This window comes from Sturnira hondurensis, unplaced genomic scaffold, assembly GCF_014824575.4.
Source record: "Sturnira hondurensis isolate 20B ecotype Veracruz unplaced genomic scaffold, ASM1482457v3 Scaffold0009719, whole genome shotgun sequence".
Classification (NCBI taxonomy): Eukaryota; Metazoa; Chordata; class Mammalia; order Chiroptera; family Phyllostomidae; genus Sturnira; species Sturnira hondurensis.
Genome location: NW_028082350.1, coordinates 12610645 through 12634015, shown reverse-complemented (window position 1 = coordinate 12634015; position 23371 = coordinate 12610645). Strand labels below are relative to the sequence as shown.

General features: G+C 46.2%; 1 protein-coding gene across 1 annotated transcript in view; it reads right to left on the bottom strand.

Annotated features, from left to right (window-relative positions):
* Nucleotides 1-23371, bottom strand: part of FAM124A (family with sequence similarity 124 member A) — a 47543-nt gene that overhangs the window by 5196 nt on the left and 18976 nt on the right. Inside the window, exon 3 of the mRNA XM_037057579.1 lies at nt 16035-16768. Within this exon, the coding sequence (XP_036913474.1) occupies nt 16035-16768 (734 nt within the window). The remainder of the gene's footprint in view (nt 1-16034; nt 16769-23371) is intronic.

Genomic DNA, 23371 nt, shown 5'->3' with positions numbered 1-23371 from the left:
TTGATGGTACTGAGGAGCCAGGCAGCCCCGGGCAAGGGTAGAGAAGGTCTGTGTTGGGCCCTGCTGGTGCTCTCTAGCTCCACCCTGAGGCAGAAAGACAACTTGCACAGGCCAAGGATTGGCCCTTTCTTTTCTTGGTGGCTGCTTCCAACCTCTCCTATCTGCTCGTCTGACTTGACCAGAAACACTAACCAGATGCTGCAAATGACTGATGGTAGATGTTGCGGGAAACCCTTCTCCAGGGGACCTTTCCAGTGGGAAACGACACCCTGTGCCCTCCTTCTGGGAAGCCTCCCTGCTCCCCTGGCTTCTGGCTGTCCGGGGCTGCCCTCAGAGCTTGTCCAAGTGTTGGCAGCAATGGGCCTTGGAGTGGCCTCCTTTCTTTCTCCTTGAAGCAGTGCAGGCCAGCTGACTTGCTGGAATCCAGTAGTTCCCTTCTTTGCTATTTATGGAACTTTTTCTAAGGAACAGAGAGCATTACATAAATAAATCTGCCTAAGGCAACCAGCCAGGGAGATCTGGTTACGTCCCAGCACCCCCTTCCCCCTGCCAAATAAACCCTGAAATGAAGTAAGAGGCCCATGGACTTCTCATGCAACGTCGAGTGCAGGCAGTTCGCAGCTGGGGAGGTTAAGGGGCCTGAGCCAAAGCATCTTTTTCATGAAGCCGGTGTCAACAGGCTCATTCCCTGGCGCGTGGATAGAATCCCTTAGTGAAGGTGACTCTGCCCCTGTCCCAGCAGCCTTGGCGGGGTACCACAGGTCATTCAGGGTGTCTCGAGGTCATTCACGATCAGTTCTCTTTCACCTTCATGCCTTGTCTTTTGGAGGACGGTCCTTTCTTCTTGTTCTGTCCTTGACAGAAACCACCAGTGTGGCTTTGTCTGCAGTGTGCAGAGCCAGAGATGGGCTCCACACCAAGGGGCAGCCTTGAGTAACCTGGGCAGTGGGCTCACCTGAGAAACCAGATTTCTGCTTTAAAGACAAACATCGCATTTGGCTTGTCCTCTCACTGTCTTCTGAGTAGTTTTCCCAGATTTACAAAGACTATCACCTGCAGGCAAAGCCTACATTGTCTTCACAAATATTTCTAAAGATTTTAATTTAAAAATACTTAAACTATAGTAGACGTGTGACAATGTATTAGTTTCAGGTGTACATCATTTGATATTTGTATGTATTTTAAAATGATCACCACTAGTTAACCCCTCACCATACATAAATTATTTTCTTATGAGAATTTTTAATCTGCCTTGCAACTTTAATACTCAGTGCAGCATTATTGATTATAGTCACCATTATGTGCATGACATGCCCAGGACTTACTATTTTATAACGGGAAGTTGGTGTGTTTTGACCACCTTCACCCTCCACCCCCGGCAACCACCAATCTGTTCTCTGTATCTATGAGTTAGGGGCTTTATTTATTTTCTTAATTCCACATATAAGTGAGCAGATACTGTATCTGCCTTATTTCACTTGGCATAATGCCCTCAAGCTCCACCCATGTTGTCGCAAATGGCAGGGTTTCCCTCTTTTTTATGGATAAATAAAATACCACCGTATAGATGTCCCGCCTTTTCTGTACCCCTCACCCATCGATGAACTCTCTTCGCTTGCTTCCACGTCTTGGCTGTTGTAAATAACGCTGAAATGAACACGAAAGGTGCAAGTATGTTTTTGAGTTAGTGTTTTTTGTCCCTTTTGGATAAAAATCCTGAAGTGGACTTTTTGGTTCATACAGTAGTTCCATTTGTAATTTTTACACAAACTTCCACACTGTTTTCCACAGCAGCTGTGCCAGTTTGCATCCCCACCAACAGGCACATGGGTTAGTTTTCTCCACATCCCTGACAACACGCGCTACTTCCTGTTCTCTAGTAACCAATCTAGTAGGTGTGAGGTGTCTCCCACCGTGGTCCAGGTGTGCCTATCCCTGCTGATTAATGATTGAGCACGATCTCATGTACCTGTTGGTCACGTCAATGTCTTCTGTGGAAAAATGTCTATTCGGGTTCTTTGCTCATTTTTGGTCTTTGGGTGTGTTCTAATTCTCCAAAACTTTTGTTGTAGTCAAACTTGGTTGTGGGAGAAGGCACAGTGTTTCCACCTATGCCTCCATCTTGGCGGAAGTCCCTCTTTGCTCATTTTTAAATCACTTTTTTGGCTACTGAGTGATATGAATTCTTTACATATTTGGGATATTAACCTCCTTAGATATATGATTTGCAAATATTGTCTCCCATTTGATAGGTGACTTTCTCATTGTTGATGGTTACCTGTGCTATGCAGAAGGTGTTTAGTCTGATGTAGGCCCCCTGTTCTTCCATCTGTTGCTGTGCTTTTGGTGTCAAATCCAAAAATAACCACCACCAGAAATTGATCTCAGGGAACTTACCACCTGTGTTTTCTTCTAGACATTTTATTGTTTCAGGTCTTACGTTCAAGTCTTTAATACGTTTTGAGTTAATTTATGTCTGTGGAGGAAGATAGTGGGCCAGCTGTTTTGTATGTGGCCGCCCATTTTCCCAAAACCTTTATTGAAGAGGCTCCTTCAATGGTTTTGCCTTTTTTGTTGTAAATTAACTGACCATATATGCATGGGTTTATTTCTGGGCTTTCTGTTTTATTGATGGATGTGTCTGTTTTTATGCCAATACCACACTGTTTTGATTACTACAGCTTTGTACTATAGTTTGAAATCAGGAGGCATGGTACTTCCAACTTTGTTCTTTCTCAATATTGCTTTGGCTGTTTGGGGTCTTTGATGGTTCTGTATGAATCTTAGAGTCATTTATTCTATTTCTCTGAAAAATGTCAGTGGGATTTTGATAGAAACTGCACTAAATCTGTAGATTGCTTGGGATTGTGTGGACATTTTTACAACATTTATTCTTCCAATCCATGAGAATGGAATACCTTTCCATTCACTTGTGTCTTCTTCAATTTCTTTCATCAAAGGCTTGTATTTTTCAGTATACATACAAGCATTTCAATTTGGTTAAATTTATTCCTAGGAATTTTTTATTCTTTTGATGCAATTATAAATGGATTATCTTTCTTGTTTTTTGAATAGTTTTTTTTAAGGGTGTAGAAACATAACAGATTTTTATATGTTGATTTTACAAATCTGCAACACTGCTGAATTTGTTCGTTGTAATAATTTTTTAATGTGAAGTAGAATTTTCATTATATATCATGTTACCTGCAAATAGTAATGCTATACCTCTATACCTCTTTTCAACTGGATGCCTTTTATTTCTTTTTCTTGCCTAATGGCTCTGGCTGGGATTTGTTGAGTAAAAGTGGTGAGAGCTGAAATCCTTGTCTTTTTTCTGATCTTAGAGGAAGAGCTTTCAGTTTCTCACTGTGGAGTATGAGTGAGCTGTGGGGTTGTCACGTGTGGGCTTTAGATGTTAACATACTTTCCCTCTACGTCCAGGATCTGAGAGGGTTTTTCTTTTTATTATAAATGCATGTTGAACCCTGTCAAAGTGTGTTTTGCCTCTATTGAGATGACTGTGTAGTTTTCATCCTTTATTTTGATGATGCAGTATATAACACTGATTGACTTGTGAATGTTGAACCATCCATATATCTCGGGAATAAAGCCCACTTGATCAGGGTGAATTATTGAATTCTTACTGCTGTTATTCTGGTGAAGATTTTTATATCTGTGTTAATCTGGAATATTGACTCGACATTTTCTTTCCTTGTGGTGTCCTTGTCTGGTTCTGGCAACAGGGTAGTGCTGGAGGGTAGAATGAGCGTGGAGGTGGTGCGCCCCCTGTTCTATTTTTTGGTAGAGTTGGAGAAAGATTAGCATCAGTTCTTCCTTAAACGTTTGGTAGAATTCACCAGGGAGGTCATCTGGTTCCAGACTTTTGTTTGTTGGGAGGTTTTGATTCCTGATTCAATTTCCTCACGAGTAAACGGTCTGTGTAGAGTTTCTATTTCTGCATGATTCAGTCTTGGTGGGTTGGAGGTTTGTAGGAGCTTGTCCATTTCTTCTAGGTTTCCAGTTCGTTGGCATGTTCTCTTATATCCACTGCATCTTTGTGACAACCATTTTAACATCTCCTCTTTCATTTCTGGTTTTGTTTGAGTCCTCTCTTTTTCTTGCTAGGGCCACCTAAAGCGTTGTCAATTTTGTTTACGTTTCAAAGAATCTGCTCTTACCTTCACTGATCTTTTTTTATTATCTTTTATTGGGTCTCCCCTGAATTTATTTCTTCTCTAATCTTGATCTTTCTGTTGAATTTTGGTTCATTGGTTCTTCTTTCCCTAGTTTCTTGGGGGTGTAAAGTTAGGGCTAGGTTGTTTAGCTGAGATCTTTCTTGTTTCCTGAAGTAGGCATTTATTGCCACGAACTCCTCTCTCAGAACCAGTTTCGCTGTATCCTATAAACTGTCAGGCCACGTTCCTATTTTCGTTAGTCTCAAGGAGGGTAGTGTGTTTTAAAGTTTCTCTTTTGATTTCTTTTCTGACCCCACTGATTGACTGTTGGGGTAGCGTGTTGTTTAATCTCTGTATACCTGTGAATTTCTCAGTTTTCTTCTTGTAACTGAAGTCTGGTTTCATACTACTGTGGTTGGGAAAGATGCTTGATCTGATTTCAATCTTCATAAATTTATCAGGACCTGTTTTGTGGCCTTAAATATGGTAATCATATCATACTGCATACTCTCTGCACTTCAGGGGACAACTGCACCGGGCCGCCTGCACTGTGTCCCTGCCATCTGAGCTTCCCCCTATACAGGNTGAAATCCTTGTCTTTTTTCTGATCTTAGAGGAAGAGCTTTCAGTTTCTCACTGTGGAGTATGAGTGAGCTGTGGGGTTGTCACGTGTGGGCTTTAGATGTTAACATACTTTCCCTCTACGTCCAGGATCTGAGAGGGTTTTTCTTTTTATTATAAATGCATGTTGAACCCTGTCAAAGTGTGTTTTGCCTCTATTGAGATGACTGTGTAGTTTTCATCCTTTATTTTGATGATGCAGTATATAACACTGATTGACTTGTGAATGTTGAACCATCCATATATCTCGGGAATAAAGCCCACTTGATCAGGGTGAATTATTGAATTCTTACTGCTGTTATGCTGTTGAAGATTTTTATATCTGTGTTAATCTGGAATATTGACTCGACATTTTCTTTCCTTGTGGTGTCCTTGTCTGGTTCTGGCAACAGGGTAATCCTGGAGGGTAGAATGAGTATGGATGTGGTGTGCCCCCTGTTCTATTTTTTGGTAGAGTTGGAGAAAGATTAGCATCAGTTCTTCCTTAAACGTTTGGTAGAATTCACCAGGGAGGTCATCTGGTTCCAGACTTTTGTTTGTTGGGAGGTTTTGATTCCTGATTCAATTTCCTCACGAGTAAACGGTCTGTGTAGAGTTTCTATTTCTGCATGATTCAGTCTTGGTGGGTTGGAGGTTTGTAGGAGCTTGTCCATTTCTTCTAGGTTTCCAGTTCGTTGGCATGTTCTCTTATATCCATTGCATCTTTGTGACAACCATTTTAACATCTCCTCTTTCATTTCTGGTTTTATTTGAGTCCTCTCCTTTTCTTGCTAGGGCCACCTAAAGCGTTGTCAATTTTGTTTATGTTTCGAAGGATCTGCTCTTACCTTCACTGATCTTTTTTTATTATCTTTTATTGGGTCTCCCCTGAATTTATTTCTTCTCTAATCTTGATCTTTCTGTTGAATTTTGGTTCATTGGTTCTTCTTTCCCTAGTTTCTTGGGGGTGTAAAGTTAGGGCTAGGTTGTTTAGCTGAGATCTTTCTTGTTTCTTGAAGTAGGCATTTATTGCCACGAACTCCTCTCTCAGAACCAGTTTCGCTGTATCCCATAAACTGTCAGGTCATGTTCCTATTTTTGTTAGTCTCAAGGAGGGTAGTGTGTTTTAAAGTTTCTCTTTTGATTTCTTTTCTGACCCCACTGATTGACTGTTGGGGTAGTGTGTTGTTTAATCTCTGTATACCTGTGAATTTCTCAGTTTTCTTCTTGTAACTGAAGTCTGGTTTCATACTACTGTAGTTGGGAAAGATGCTTGATCTGATTTCAATCTTCGTAAATTTATCAGGACCTGTTTTGTGGCCTCATATATGGTAATCATATCATACTGCATACTCTCTGCACTTCAGGGGACAACTGCACTGTGCCGCCTGCACTGTGTCCCTCCCATTTGAGCTGCCCCCTATACAGGAACCTCCTAGGCTGGAAAATGAATCAATGGGCTGAAGTCCCAACTGGGACTATGCAGCTACATCCTCACTTGAATCTTCAGTGACCAGTTAGGTTACTGCTTTTTGGACAGTGCTTTTGTGAAGCTTTGGAGTCCTCATCTGCAGGACAGTAGACCAGTCAGGGACTTGGGACAGGCTCTCCTCTCCGTGTAAGCCAGCTTCCCCTCTGTCTCACTGAAGCACACTTTTCAGTTTCCACGGGAGACTGCATTTTCCCGGCTGGAGCTGCGACGGTGCCTGGAGCTGCGACATCCTCTGAGCTCTGACTCCGCAGCTGGAGCTGTCTCTGCACCGGAGGGGAGCTGTCTCATAGCCATGCTCTTCCGCGTGCAGCCAGGCTGTACCACGAGTGGGCTGTTCCACAGCCGGCCTGCTCCACAGCCACGCTGTTTCCCAGCTCCGCTGTCGGCCCCGAATGCAGTCCGTCTCCCCCTCCACCACATCGCAGACTGGGGACTCCTGCTGGTGTCAAATAGATGAGGAGGACCTTCGGTTGACAGTGGCATGCTTAGATTCCTGTCTGCTTGTCTTTGTGTATATGGGTTTTTGCTTTGGGGGACCGTGAGGCTTACAAAAATAACTGGCATTTTAAACAGTCTATTTTAAGCTGCTAAAATGTTTGAACACATTATAAAGCTCTACATGTTTACTCTCCCCCATGTCTTTTGGCTTTGAGGTCACAATGTACATCTTTTCACCTTGTGTATCTACCAACAAACTTATAGCTAGAATTATTTTTACTATTTTTATCTTTTAACTTGCATTCGGACATTATAAGTGATTGACCTCTCCCCTTTATGACATTCTGTTATTCTGAGTTTTACTACATATTTACCTTTACCAGTGAGACTTTTCTTTCATGGATGAGTCCTGCATTTCCCCCGAATGTTTATGTCCAGCATGACTTATGACACGCCCTGCCATTGACTGTAAAACACAGGGGTAGGTGGAGGTCTTGTTTATATGAACGAAGGATGGTCAGGAGTTGGTTAAGTATCACTGACTTAAGGATTTTGAAGAAAGAAAAGTTCAAAGAACGTATTTTAGAAGCAGCTGACAAATAATTAGCAATAACTTAAATAAGAATGCCATTTTTGAAATTAGAATGAAAAGGAATGAGGAAAGCCTTTGTAAACAGGGAAACATTTTTTAAAAACCCACAATATCCTCATTTAGGGAGTCTCAGAAGGAGAAAAGAAAGGGAGAAAGGGGCAGAAATATAATTTTTAAAAATGGCTGAAAAAGTCCCAAATCTGGGGAGAGATATGGCCATCCAGGTACAGGGAGATAAAAAAAACCCCAAACAGGTTCAACTCAAAGAGATCTTCACTGACACACATCATCATCAATCTCTCAAAAATCAAAACCACAAAGAGAATCTTGAGAGCAGCAAGAGAGAAAAGAGTCATCACATACAAAAGAACCAGATGAGGCGGTGAGCAGACTGCCGAGCAGACACCTCGCAGGCCAGCAGAGGGAGGGGGTGATGCACTCAGTGTGCTCAGGGAGAAACCCCCCTCCAACAATACCTCACCCAGCAAAGCTGCCCTTCAGTGACGAAGGAGAGGTATGCACTCAAACAAAAGCTGAGGGCATTGATCACCACTAGGCCTGCCCTACAAGGCACGCTAAAGGGAGTTCTTTAAGCTAAAACAAAAAGTTGCTGACTAGCAGCACGAAAATCTATTAAAATATAAATATATACCCAAAATATATACCCATATATTTACATGGGTAAAGGTGAATGGATGGTCAAATTTAAAATACTCTAATACTGTAGTGGTGGGGTGTAAATCTCTTTAAAATCTTGCATGTAGGTCAAGAGACAGGAATGTGGAAAATAGTAGCTATAATAATATGTTAATGAACATAATATAAAAGATGTAATTTGGGGTATAACATAAATTGTGGGGAGAAACAAGTGAATGAGTACAACTTTCTTATGCATTTAGTTACAACTATAAGACATAAAAGCCTGTTGGTAAGCACTGAGCAAAAACCTATAATAGCTTCACAAATAATAAAGAAAAAAAATCATAGCAAACCACTACCAAAAAAATCAACTCCAAAGAAAGTTAGCAAAAAATAAGAAACTAAAGAAGAAACCATCAGAAAGCAATGAACGAAATGGTGATAGTAAGACCTCAGCTATTCATAATTATGTTACATGTAAATAGACTAGATTCTTCAATGAAAAGAACACAGACTGGCTGAATGGATAAAACATGTTACCTACAAAAGGACTCACTTAATCGTTAGGGACACTCACAGGCCGGTAATGTGAAGGGGGGTAAAAGATGTTTACAGCGTGTGGAAAGTGAAGTGAGTGGGGGTGTTCCATCAGACAGAACAGGTGCTGGGTCAGACTGTAGCAAGAGACAGAGAGGATCATTATCTACTAATAAAGAGGTCAGTTCTTTGGGAGACTATTATTGTAAATGTCTATGCACCCAACATTGATTGGAGCACCTAAAATATTAAACAATTATTAACAGATCTGAAGGAAATAGGCGGCGATGCAATTATAGTAGGGGGCTCGAATATGCTATTTTCAACAGTGCGCAGATCATCCAGAAAGAAAATCAATAAGGAAATAGGTTTCAATGACACTTCAGACCAAGTCGCCCTAACAGACACATGCTGGGCGTTCCCTCCAATGGCAGCAGATACGTGTTCTTCTCAGATGCACCCAGAACACTCTGCAGGACAGATCACGTAAGAGGTCGCAGAACACGTCTCAGCCAACCTCAGGAGGCTAAAATCATACCAAGTGTCTATTCCAACCACAACAGTATAAAAGCTGGAATCAGTAACAGGAGGACACCTTGAACGTTCACAGATATGTGAAGATTAAATAAGACACTCATGAAAAAGCAATGGGTCAAAGTCAAAGGGCTATCAAAAATATCTTGAAAGAAATGAAAATAAAAGCACAACATATAAAAATCTATGGGGTATAGTATAAGCAGTTCTAGGAATAAACATCTCAAGTAAATGATCTCAATTTATATTTCAATGAACTAGAAAAAGGAAAAATTAAGTCCAAATTTAGAGGGAAGAAAATAACAATGATCAGAGCAGAAATAAATGAAATAGAGACTAGAAAAAAGATCAATAAAACTAAGAGCTGTTTTTTTGAAAAGATCAACAAAACTGACAAACCTTTAGCCAGATTCACCGAGTGAGAACTCAAATAAAATCAGAAAGGAAAGATTATCTTTCATGAATGAAAGATGTATCTCTGTGTGAGCACAGAGGTACAAAGAATATGAGACTATTATGAACAATTATATGCCAATAAACTGGATAGCATAGGAAAAAGACAAATTTTTAGAACCATAACCTACCAAGACCAAATCATGAAGAAATTAAAAATCAAACCGGACCAGTAATGAGGGAGGAGATTAAATAACTAATCAAGTGCCCCCTCCCCCCAAAAGCCCAGGATCAGATCATTTACTTTGGTGAACTGTACTAAACATTTAAAGAAGAATTAACGCCAAAGCCTTTCCCAACTCTTCCCTCAGTTGTGTAGGGAGCAGAGGGGATGTGTCCTCTCCAAGATCAACTACGGACCTGACGTGCCTCCAGCTCTCTCGAGTGGAGGGAGGCGTGAGTGGAGTTCTGGTTCTGCTGGCTGGGCCACCCGGCTTGCCCCGAAGAGGGAAACTTCCCAGCTGGTGCTTCTCTGAACTTCAAGTGTGAGGTCCTTAGCACCTTCTGGTTTTTCAAAACGTACTCCTACCGTTAATTCAGGGGTAAGTGGCACTCGTCTCTACTGTCTGACATAAATAAAGTGGATTATCAAAAGGCTTTGATAATCTGATGGGCCAGCTTCCCCCATCAGAAAAGGAGCCACCAATGAGGAGCCTATGATGAGGCAACGCCAAGGGGGCAGGTCCACTAAACATCCTCCAAACCCTCTGGTGGACTTGGCCGACGTGACATCACTGCCGGTTAGCACGGTGCTCCCCGCTGCCCGCCGCTTCAGCCCCACACCTTCCGCAGGATCAGTGAGTGCGTGCGTTTGCCACAACAGACACTGGCCGGGTCCTCCAGACAAGGCTGCCATAAAACCCAGCTGCAAGGAGCAGTCACCAGAGCAGAATTCACTGTATAAAGCAGGCCAGTGTTTTGTGAGATCCTGGTTGCACCTAAGAATCCACCTGGGAAGCTTGGAGACAACGGCCCACTCCAGAGCAACGGAAACAGTTTCAGGGTCAGTCCCAGGCAGAAAGCCTCCCAGGCAAGGGCAGGCAGAACAGGGAGGGCTGTTTCAGGCCAACTTCTGGATTTCCTCTTACCCTAGGCTTCGTTTCTCTGGTGCCTGGGGCACGGACCTATTTTTAGTGCTACTAAAAATGGTATTCTGAACGACTAGGTAGTGTAAGTTTTCATGGCTAGCTATGCTTCAGATGGGTGCAGCCACTGAGGAAAGCAGTATGGAGGTACCCCCGGCCCCCGCCCCCCAAATTAAAAATGTCACTGCCTTATGACCCAGAGATCTCACTTCTGGGAATATATCCTAAGCATCCTGGAACACCAATCAGAAAGAGTACGTTCACCCCTGTGTTCACTGCAGTGCTATTTACAACAGCCAAGTTTTGGAAGCAGCCCTTGTCCATCAGTAGATGAGTGGATAGAACGGCTATAGTGTATTTATACAATGGAATACTACTTGGCTATAAAAAAAAAAAGGAAATTTTACCCTTTGTGGCAGCATAGATGGACCCGGAGAACATTCTGCTAAGTGAAATAAGCCAGCCCAAGAAAGACAAATACCATATGATTTCATTCATGTGTGGAATCTAATGAACAAATTGAATTAACAAGCAAAATAGAGAGAGACTCACAGATAGAGGGCAGGCTGACAGCTCTGGGGGGGCTTTAGGGGGGCTTGAGGGATTAAGCAAAAATGAAAAAAAAGAGAAAGAACTCACTGACACACACAACAGTGTGGTGATGGCGGGGCAGGGGGAGGGGAGCACGAGGGGTCCACATGGCAGTGGGAAAAAATACAACAATAAAAATAAAGTAAATTTGACCCAGAGAAAAAAAGAAAAAAATACGATAAAAAACTTCTTACCCTCTGTGACGTAAATACTCTTGCAATCCCTTAGACCCCAGAATCTGTGATTCTGAAGAAGCTGTGAAAACTGACTCAGACAGCTGAGCCTGGTCCGGTCTGCACTGAGCAGACCAGTGGGAGAGGCCGGGCTAGCACATGGAGTGAGTGAGTGCTCTTTTCTCCGAGTCTGACTCTGACCCCCACTGTGTTAATTAGATTAGCATGCACTCCCCCCCGCCTTGCTCCATACAGTTATTTTGGCCAAAGTACACCGAAGTTGTGCTCTCCATTAACCTTTGTCTGGAAAATGATATGGATACTGGAAATTCTGAAGAATGAGTTTCCACCGCCACATTCCTCTCTCAGCAGTCTTTTACTTTTTTTCTTATCTGCAAATCTATTTTAATACTAAAACTTGCTTTTCAGCCTTGAATTCTCATCTGTTTTCACTGCCGCTATGGCCTCCATAAGGATCCCCGTACAGCGCTGTCTGCCTACTGGTAAAACAGAGAACTACTGAATGTATTTGTGACCTTGTGCCAGGAACGCGGCTGCCTCTATCAGGAGAGATCAACCCGCTGCCCCGCAGAACAAAGACCCAGGCTGAACAAAGCCTCTGCCCAGCCCTCCTCCGGGCGCAGGGACGTCATCGTCACTGTAGACGCCAAGGACCAAAGATGTGTCTAATCTTCTCCATGAATCTGCCTCGCTGGGGAAGAATGCTAGCTGTTGAGGTTGTTCTTGTCGTCACAATGCCTCTACTTAGCAGAGAATTTAGGGCAGCACCTCAAAGTTTTGTGGGTTAATAAGAAGCATGCCAGGAATATGTCAAGAACTCACTGGCGTTGCTCCTTATATCCTCAGGTGCTCTCCGGGCCAGAACTGTGTGTGGCCTTTCTTGGGTGGTTGAAAAGAAAGCAAAAATATTTGAAAAACTCCTGTCTTTGAAGTGTTTACTAGTCAAGATATGGATGCATCCTTGGCTGGTGTAGCTCAGTGGACGGAGCACCGGCCAGCAAACCAAAGGGTTGCTGGTTTGATTCCCAGTCAGGGCACATGCCTGGGTTGTGGGCCAAGTCCCTGGTAGGGGGCCCATGAGAGGCAACCACACATTGATGTTTCTCTCCCTCTCTTTCTCCCATGCGTCCCCTCTGTCTAAAAATAAAGTAAGTAAAATCTTTAAAAAAAAGACATAGATCCAGAAACGGAAGGACCTAAAGATGGGACAACTTGATAGATGTACAATGAATATGTCAGTAAATAAGCATCTTCACTGAAGATAAGGTTGGAGATGGTGTATACGTTATACAGGAGGAACCATTTCAGGCTTGGGTTTTCGGATGGGGCAACAATTAGACGTGTAGTTGGTTGGCCATTTGCCTGAAGATTACAAACCACTCTGACCTGCTGTGGCCCTAGGGCCGAAGGACCGAGATGGGCACAGGGTCACTGCTTGAGGCTGGGTTCGCCCTGGACGTGCAGAAGACCACTGAGGATGTGGACCAGATCCCCATTTTTGCGGGACCTGGGGGAGCCCTGGGTAAAGAGGCCCTGTCTCAGAATGCCACCAGCGAGAGTGGCCCCCTGGACTGCCTCACGGGGCCTGGACTCACCGGGGCCTGTAGCCGGGCCCTTGGGCCTGCCACTGTCTTACAGACCACGTGTCACTCACACTTGGACAAGTTCTGGATGGGGTTAAACGAACCTTCCGTTAGTCACTCAGTTACAATTCCAGAATACCAACGTGAGTTTTCTGACCTGCTTTTGTGCACAGAAAAATAGCCAAAAGCTACACTTGAAAAATTAATATCCACTTAATTAAAGTTACCAATGTCAAGCCCATTTCTTTCTTAAATTTACTAAGTTCGACACTCAAATCTCATTACTAACAAATGTAGCAAAATGTTAGCAATGAACAGTTTTAAAGGGTTTTTTCAGCTTGATTAACTAATTTCCTTTAATATCTTAAACTACTGATTTTTTTAAAGTTAATTCAGTTGTCTGATAAACAAAACTTTTAAGCACTTAAATAACTTTCATAAATATAATCAATTAAACATGGCAAATACTGAATCCTCTTGAATGTTTTGATGTTAAAAATTTTCTAAAGCTTACCCTTATATTCCTTAACTTAAAACGGTGAATATCAGTCAATTCTAAACTACATTTTAAATTGGAAGCATACATTGAGCTCTTGTTTTAACAGACCAAATTCCTTGAAACACAACAAATTCAATTCAATTCTGTTCTAGTCTATTCTATTTTACTTTTTAATTTTTATTGTATTTTTCCATTACCATTTATCCCCCCCGAGATGTTTGTGTTTTCAGACATGGGTTTTTTTCCCCCCCAATCAAACAATGAACACTGGGCTCCTCTTTCTGCTTCGGCTTCCAGGAAGCTCAGTACTTCACCCCCAATTCCTTTCTGTCTCCCCCTTTCTACATGCTTCCTGATCTCTAAGTCAGGACAAGTATCCTGAAATATATATTCATTTAAAATGGTTTTAGAAGGCAGTATATAATTTAAAAAATGCCAAATCAGAAAATATTGAAGAAATAAACACAAAACTAAATAGCCTTATATAATATTCTCAACATGTCAACTCGAGAGAGGCTGTTGACTTGCTTCCTTCCCTAAGCAGATGAGTGGTATTTGTAGACTCCGGCAGAATGTCTGTCTTAACCAGGGTCCCCCCTACTTACAAGTCATTGGGCTGAAGCCCATTTAGAAAAGTTTCCCTGGCCACAAGAGAGGCCCGCTGGGAGACACCATGGCGATGTTGTTCATCACAGTCACTTCAGCCAGGGGCTACACAATGCCCTCGGATTTAGGGGGGTAAGCTCCCTGCTTCAGGGCTTCAGGGAGATCCAGGGGGTGGGATGGGGGGCAAAGAGGCCTGGGACCATTCAGGTCCTTTCTGCTTGGAGCAGCACTAGCAAATCCAGCCATTTTCTTCCTCCGAGAGACAGTGCCTGCGGAGAGCGTGGTCTCTGCCTGAACTGCCGGCAGGTGGAGTCCCCCTGGGCCTCCCGGGGGCCGGGCGGCACGGCGGCACACGAGCCCACTGCTATCAGCGGCAAGTGGGCAGAGCTCCCTGTGCGACAGGCCTGGGGTGTGCCCAGGCTCCGCCTCCCACTGCTGCCCGACCCTCTCCTTGGCCGAGGCCCTTCACACCTTCCCTGCCTTTTCAGGGTCTACCGTTTCCCCTCCTGACCCTTGGTCCGAACAGCAGAGAGAGGGGTGGCAGCCAGGGGTCGTCCAGAGAGTAGGGTGAGGGCCCCTGCCTCGGGCCTGAGACTTGCTGGTGACAACTGACCACAGCAGGGACCACAGCAGGGGCCACAGAGGGGCCAGGAGCCCCCTCTACTCCCCCATGCGGGGGGCGGTTCCAGATGAGAGGCCAGCTGGCATCTGCACCGTGGGGCTGTTTCTTAAGGAGCAGGTGTTTGCTGAGAGCCTGCTGTGAGCGGGCACGGTGACAGGTGCTACATGTGAACTGGGCTGTCACACAAGTGCCCTTCCAGGCCTCCTTGGGAAGCATGCGATTTCTTCGAGATGACACAAGTCCAAACTAGCGGAACCTAGACCCTCGGGGAGGCCAAGCTGTGCCTGAGTATGAAGGAGACAGAGTCCCTCTGTACAATGTTCCGGGGGGTTCCGGGCCTCACTCTCTCTGCCTGAAGCTGAAAATCAGGTGAAAAGTTCCTTTAAGTCAAAGTAACCTTTGACCTTCCATTTGGGAGGGGAAAGGCTGGTAGTGGGAAAGAGAAAACCAATCAAAAGGTCTGAAACCCACTTAGCAAATTTTCTTTTGTACATTGTTGGGGATAAATGAGGAAGAAGTAGTGAAAAAAATTAAGAAAATTATCATGTCCATCTTATATGACAAAAGCACTGGAAGAAAATGTACCAATGTGCTCTGGTGGGGGTAGTAGAGTGATTTTTTAAAACAATTCTAATTTCCAAAAATTTGGCGGTAGTTTGGTTTTCTCTCTCTTATAAAAATATTAACAGGGGAAGAAAATTCACTGGAAATTTCCTTAAAGTGAGTTCACTGATCTTTTCCTAAGCTTAATGAAACCAGAAGGTCCAAAGCCATCACCTCCTCCTTAAAACGTTTATGAGGAAGTCGTTTATCAAGTGATCACTGAATTGTAACAACTCACTGCCCCACCGTGGAAGGGTCGAAGGTCAAGCGGCACCAGGGTGAAGGAGAAAACAGAGCTCTTCTCTACTGAGCGGAATATTTCCCACAATGTTCATAGATGGGTTTTCTTGAAGTTTCTTTGTTGTGGCGGGGACACATTGGTAAAACTCCCTAAGCGTGAGGGATACGTTCAGGAATCTTTCACAGTGAGCGCCCCCGGGGTATAAGCGCCTCTGTCATCTCCAGGAGCCACGAGCATCTAGCGCGGCGCTGAAACAGGTGGGCGAAGAGGCGGGGAGTGGGGGTGGGGGAGAGGCAGCCACTAGCCAGAGGCCCGTGGCCGCGACTGTACAGTGAAAAGAACAGACGGAAAACACCTTCCTCTGAGGTTTGGGTGTCCTACAGACACCTTGACCCAGCCTGAGGCCATGGGCCCCTTCTTTTTCTGACCTTGGGGCTCCGTGCGTAACAGGTACTCACACGGGGTTCTAGCAGAGCCAACCCAATTTTTCCCTTCCCCCCAAAAAGACAGGGAGACAGACCCAGACGGACCCCTCCCGCCCACAGGGTACCTGCAGAAGGATCCTGTTCCCGTCGTGGTCCTCGGTCTGCCAGCGGCCCTCGCTGATGGGGCTGCAGGGGTTGGGCAGCAGGGGCACCAGCTCGCCCAGGTCCCGGACGCGGAACTCCAGCACGGCGCAGTCGGTGGGGGCCGGGCTCTGATCACAGGGCAGCCTCTTGAGCGAGAACTGGATGTCCACGTCCAGGTTGGAGAAGATGGGGAAGATGCAGAAGTCCTTCTTCCGCTGGCTGGGGCTGCGCCTGAGGATCAGCTCGTAGAACTTGAGGCTGTCGGCGTAGTGGTCGTGGCGGCAGTAGACGGTGAAGCGCACGATCTCCCGGCCGTAGTGCACGGGCCGGACGGCCCACAGCGGCGTCCCGGGCGCCAGCGTGAAGAAGTCCTGGCTGCCCGGCAGGTAGGGCAGGAGCCTGCCGGGCACGCGCTCCGTGTGGTGGTGGCGCCAGGGCGGCCGCCGCAGCGCGCGGTGCAGCCGCAGGATGTGCTCTTCTCCGAAGTCCTCCTGCAGGAACAGGAGCACGGCCAGCGCGGGCTGCGTCCCCCGTGGGGCCCGCCGCCGTCGCCGGGCCGCCTTGCGTTCGGAGACCCGGAACAGCTGCAGGTCGGGGTGGATCCAGGCCAAGACCTTGTCGATGGCCTCCTGCAGGGGCCGGGATTCCCCAGGGTCTGCGATTATGTGGATGCTCACCAGGAAAGGGTCCTGCGCCTCCTCCACGGAAAGCTCACCTGGGGGCACAAAGAGAAAAACAAAAAGAACCCAGATGGTGACTTTGTCATTCAGGTGTCCCTTGATGACATGCAAAGGCTCCGCAGGAAGAGAAGCTAAGTTCTAACTGAACTGACTCCATGATCATCCTGATTTTCCGATGCCAACCAAATCCATGAGCAAAAGCTCCGGCGGCAGGACCCTAGTAGCAGCCACGGGCAGAAGAACCGTCACAGTGAATGGTTCCCACGCTGGGCCGGGTTAGGCAAACTCAGCTCTTTCACTTCAGGGGGTCGAATGTGTTTTCTGTCAGGTGGTAGAGAGTCAAGTTTCCATTGATCCACAAGGGGTAACAGGTCCAACGGAGGAGATGCTGCAGCCTTGCACGAATGCCACTCAGTATTCCCCAAAGTAACTGCCGCACCTCACCCCACGAATGTTCCCAGTGTTACTGTACTCCTTCTGTATGCTTGTTTCATCGGTTTATGTTTTCATCTAGCAACTATTTATGCAATCCTTTGTTCATGCCCTGTGCTAGGCACACACTCTGATTGATGGATCAAACCCCAACTATCCAGGCCTCCTGCCAACAGTGTCCTGGTCCCCTTGTTCCTTGCACACACAAGGAAGGACAGTTTGGGGACAAGCACAGGGTCCACGTTTCTGGGCTTACTGGGGCCCTGGCTGGGGGCAGGGGTCTCAAGGTGGCACTGTTGCTGCCTGTGTACTGCCACTTTCTGGCCTCTCCTCCGGCCATGTCCACCCAGAAGCCCACGCAGCCTGAATGGGCCAGTGAACCTCCCTGCGTCCTTTGGCAGGGCATTTGAAAGCTTCAATTCCAAGTGAGAAGTCGACCGTTTAACAGGGCAACACTTTTCAGTGGGGTGAACAGTTTGCTGGCCACACCAGCATATTTATAATTCATAAATATTCAGCATATTTTTGTCAAATAACCTGATAAAAGTCTTGCTCTTTGAAAAGATGTGCTCTGTTTGCATTTATATAAGTTTTATGACTTCTCCAAGGGCAGTCAAGAAATCTCTTTATTCACTCATTTATTTATCTTATTTTCTTCTCATGGATGAATGAGATGTGTGATGAAGTTTTGCTGTGCTCTGTTAAACTCCACAAAAATTATATAAGTATAATGCTTTGCTTAGACGCATATTTACTGGGCATCTACTTGGCCGCAAATACACTGCCCCCCCTGCTAGGAATACACACAGTCATATTCTTACTGGGCCATGGTCAAGGCCAATGTTTTATGAAATCACAGTATAAAAATTATTTGTAAGACACTGAAGTTATATTTCAACACCCTCCTTTAATACTGTGAGTTACTTTTCGAATCAGCTATTTTATTGATAGAACTTGAATGGCATTCTTTCTTTTTTCACTTATAACAATATTATTTCACTTATTACATTTTTTCCATTGCCATTTATCACCTCGTACCCTCTGCCACTTCCACAAACCTCCCGCTCCCCTCAGCAATCACCACGTTGCTGTCCGGGTCCATGAGTTCTTTCTCTTTTTTCTATCTTGCTCAGTCCTTCCAGCCCCCACAATCCCCCGCCACCCCCACCCCCGCAAGACCTGTCAGCCTGCGATCTATGAGTCTGTCTCTATTTTGCTTGTTAGTTCAGTGTGTTCATTATATTCTGCATATGAGTGAAATGATATGCTACTTGTCTTTCTCTGACTGGCTTATTTCACTTAGTATAATGTCCTCCAGGTCCATCAAGGCTGTCTCAAAGGGTAAAATTTTCTTTTTTACTGCCAAGGATTATTTCATCGTATAAATGCACCATAGCCGTTTTATCCACTTATTTACTAACAGGCACTTGGGCTGCTTCCAAATCTTGGCTGTTGTATATAGTGTAATGAACACAGGGGTGCAAATATTCTTGTGAATTAATGTCTTAGTTTTTTTCAGATAAATTCCTACCAGTGGAATCCCTGGGTCATAAGGCAATTCCATTTTTAATTTTTTTGAGATAGCTCCATACAGCTTTGCACAGCGGCTACACCAATCTGCATTCCCACCCACAGTGCACAAGGGGTCTCCTGTCTCCACATCCTCGCCAGCACTTGTTTGTTGACTTGTTGATGATAACCATTCTGACAGGTGTGAGATGATGTCTCACTGTGGTTATGATTTTCATTTCTCTGATGATTAGTGATGTTGAGCATCTTTTTGTGTGTCTGTTGGCCATCTGTGTATCCTCTGGAGAAGTGTCCTTTCGGGTCCTTTGCCCATTTCTTAATTAGATTGTTTGCTTATTTTGGTGTGGAGTTTTAAAATTTCTTTATAAATCCTGGATATTAATCCTTCTAAGTTGCAACAGCAAATATGTTCTCCCACTCAGTAGGTTGTCTTATCGTTTCATTGATGGTTTTCTTCGCTGTGCAAAAGCTTTGTAGTTCGATGTGGTCCCATTTGCTCATTTTTTCTTTTGTTTTCCTTGCTGGAGGAGATACATCAGAATATAAATGATCAGATTTATATTGTCAGAAATGCCAGATTTTATTGCCTATAGTACTTCTAGGATTTTTATGGTTTCAAGTCTACCATTTAAGACTGAGGTCGGTTTGAGTGCTGACCTCAGACACTCAAAGACACGTGGAACGAAACACCCAGCGAAGCCCGGTCTGCTTCAGATGACCCACAGCACATGGGAAGTAATGAATGACCACCGTTTTAAGCTGATGTTTGGGGGTGGCCGTTGCACCACTGTAGCATAGATGCAGGCAGAGTCTCTGGGCGCACGTAAGAGGCACGGATTTGGGAGCTATTTAGGAAGCACACCTGACAGCCACGTGGCCTGGGGGTGAGAGCAGAAAAAGCAGGAGAGGAGTATACCTTGATATTTCCAGCTTGAGCAACTGGTCTGACATTGATGCCTAACTGAGCTAATAAATATTGGAAGAAGGGCAAGTCTGCAGGGAAAGACAAGAAGTTCCACTTTGGCTACAGGTGTCTGAATGACTTCTAGGAGACAAGTCCTATTGGTCATGGGACCTGCATGTTGCTTAGGCGATGGGCTGAATTTAAAGGTGGGCCAGTTACCTCTGGGCCATATTCCCCCCTTTATGCAGCTGTCTTATAAACGTGCACCCCCATATTCATCTGAACCAGGGGAAATTCATCATGATGGCTTAAAAGGCAACCGGAATTCATGAATTATTCTGTCTCTTTTCTTTGCTTGCTCTTTCTGCTCACCTGGCCACTTGCTGTTTCACTGGACATTATTCACATCACTAGCAGCAGAAGTGCAGGAGAAACAAAAGCAGTGAAATGCCAACCGCTGAAATCTTCCGTCAGTCAGGAGCTCCAATAAAGGAAGGAGAAAATAGCGTAATCATCTAAAATGCATACTTCACTTTTCCACGGTGCCCTGGTCTCCCAACAGTGGAGGTGTGTGACTTTGCCGAATGTGCATGGTGGATGCTCGTGAGAGAGGAAAGGGGGCAGAAAGGCCTTGCACGATTTCAGGGTGAGATTTACTCAAGAAGATTTACAGATGGTTCCTGTGAAGTGGGTGGTGGGAGAGCCCATGTCGCAGAGGCAGTGTCTGGGAGAGGGGACGGTCTGAGCTCGCAGGCAATCCTGCTGGGGTCCTGCCCCACACTCAGGTGCGCACGTGGCCACGTACCTGCAGGGACACTGTTTGCTAACAGTGTGCGGCGTGCACTGGGGGCGGGCTGGCGCTTCCTTGGTGTTCTATGTGTATGAACTGGCTCAGTCCCTCAGTGTCACCCTAGAAGGGGGGGGGGAGGGTGCTATTATTGTCTCCATTTTGGAGAGCAGGAAATCGAGGGGTAAAGCGGTGAAGCAACCTGTCCCTGTCACCCAGCATCTGACTTTGTGAGTGCAGTCACACCACTGTGTGTGCTCACGCTGTCTGCTGGGTTGGTGTCACAGCAGAATAAGCAGCTGTCACTCTCCAGCCATCTCTGACCACACTGCTCCTATCCCCCCTCTCTCCATGGCTCGCCTGCCTCCTTCTAACTGGCCGGCTTCTTGGCCACCAGCCTATAGCTCCATGTCTCGGACGCCCATATACACGTCCTTCTCCTGGTCCTGGGTCTCTGAGGAAGGTAACCCAGAAACCACGCCCCCGGTGGCACATGCCCAGGTCTTTGCGCCTGAGCACCGCCTGCAGGGACGGTTAAACAAGCCAGCATGCAGGTGGGTGCAGCGGTGAAATGAAGGTGCTGGGGCACCACAGAGAGAGCCTGCAGGCAGTGGGGACGGCCTGGGTGCAAGGAGCCTCTGAGCCTCCGAGACAGCGCTCCAAGGGTGCTCAGCTTTGGGTCACTTCTGTCAGCCGCACAAAAGTTTCCCAGGGAGCAGTAACAAAGGCCACACTGAGCCTGCATGGCTGAGTGAATGTTCACAGCTTTGCTAAAGGGCAAGATGCCCAGCCTCGGAGCAGGGGGTGGGGAGACAGGCCTGAGCACCGGCTCAGCACCAGCTTGCCAGCCCGGGCAGCTCTGGGTGCAGCCAGCTGGCCCGACTCCAGAGCTCCCTCTCCGGGCACTGCAAGAATCGGGGAGATGTCCGCGGCCCAACTGCTACCCCGAAAACGGGAGGGAGGGTGAGTGGTGGCAGTAGTTGCCCTAGCCACGGCCAGCACGTGCCCACTGCACATGACCCTGAAATAAACAGGCTCCAAGGGCTGCAGGAGGCACCGCCGCACCGTCGTTGAGCACTAGGGTTACACCCGTCCCAGAGGAAAAAGTCTGCCTCTGTGGAGCTGGACAGAAAACCAAGTATTTGAGGAGGAGAGAAACTGTGAATAATTAATTGTCAGGAAAAGCCTCCTGCCTCCCTGGAGCAGCAGAGCCGCTTCGGCGGGGGGCCGCCTCTGCCTTTATCGTCTCTGTTACACGTCTTCCCAAAGGCCCCCGCGCAGCACCTGCTCTGGGCGGGTGAGACACAGAGCAAACATGAACCGTCCTGGACAGACCTCCTTGGGGCTGGTGTGGGAGGGGAGCTGTCCCCACGCCACTGAAAGCATTTTCGATCGGTTTGCGCTTTCCAAGAGGCCAAGGAGAAGTCTTTCCCATGGGATTATAGAGAACTAGGTTTTTCCTTTCGTAACGCAAACCAGAAACAGCTTTAAGGACTGCACACAGTCAGGCCTTTTCTGAGGCAGAAATGGCACTTTCGACCTATTTGTTACATTTTTTCCTAATGTTTCATCACTCCTATATCTCCCTATTTTTTGTCTCATGTTGAACAGAAAATAACTCAGACAACCACCATGTATTAAGCTCTTGTTACCTGCCAGACACTGTCTGAAAAGCGTCTTGTCTCATCTCTAAAACAACACTGATAAAGGTGCTCTCTCCACTCTGCAGGTGAAATGTGAACTGACTGCTCAAAGGCACCGCGGGGTCTCCCGTCTCACCAGGGAACTCTCTTGCCTCTCAAGTCCACCCTTCTTGGAGTCATCCTGTTGGTTTCCTGGCCCAAACCTCAGGCTGCTCGTTTGGGCTGTGACTGTGGGACGTAGCTGCTTCAGGCCACGTGGGTGGGAGCTTCTGCTGGGAGTGGACTAACCATCAGGCTTGGGCAGTTCCTGGTAATCCCTAACCCACGCGGACATCCTAAGCTTGAGACTGGAGGAATGGACAAAGGTCCTTCTGCCCGATGCCGTCCTGATGCTGGACCACCTCAATGCTGCCTGCACCCGGGAGCTTCACGCCAGCCTGCCTACACCACCACCTTCAACTGCCCAGTGCCTGCTAGACTGGCCCTCCTCCAAGAACCAGCAAACCAGTGTGCCCCCCAAAGTGCCCCCTTCCCAGAGGCCAGTATATCGATTTGAGGGTCCAAACGTCTTATTCCAAAGGAGAGATCTCACCAAGGTCGGGATTTAACAAACTTCCATACCTTGTTCCAGAATTCATTCAGGTGCAATCGTTTATTTGGTCAAGGAATGTTTATTGTGCACCTATTACGTGCTGGGCACTGGAGGACACAGTGATGAATGACAGAATCTCTGACTTCCTAAAACTTACAGTGGAGTGGGGGAGGGAGACAACAAACAACTATATGAAATGAAGTCAGGTAGCTGAACTGCACTGAACAAACCCATGTTCAGTGTGGGTGGGATAAGAGGTTTCCGAGGCAACAGCTGTAATCATTTACCACCAACTGAATCAATTCCCAAGTAGCAGTCAGAGCCATTAGGTACCGCAGGGGGAGAGGGTGGTTGCTCAAGATGGACTTTTGGGCAGGGAGAGCTGCAGGGCCCAAACGAGGAGGGCAACTAGAGAGTGGTCTCACATGGAGGGAACTTCTCCGTTCTCTGACCACCTCCTGCTGGCATCATTTTGGGGATACGGATTCTCAAGAAATGTTACACCACCCTAAAAATTCCACTTGAAAGCTCCCCACATCTTCTGGGAGTAGTTCTTCAAGTTGGGTTACAACCTTTGTTTGAAAGTAAATGGTCAGTCATACGTGATACACAATTCCATGATCCACGAGGCGGAAGAAAAGACGCCCAACCATGGGACGCCTGGCTACACGTGTGCCTCCCCAGCCCCGCACCATGTCCAGGTTTTCCCAGGTGGGGGGAGCTAAAATGCAGCAACGGCCCCTCACCACC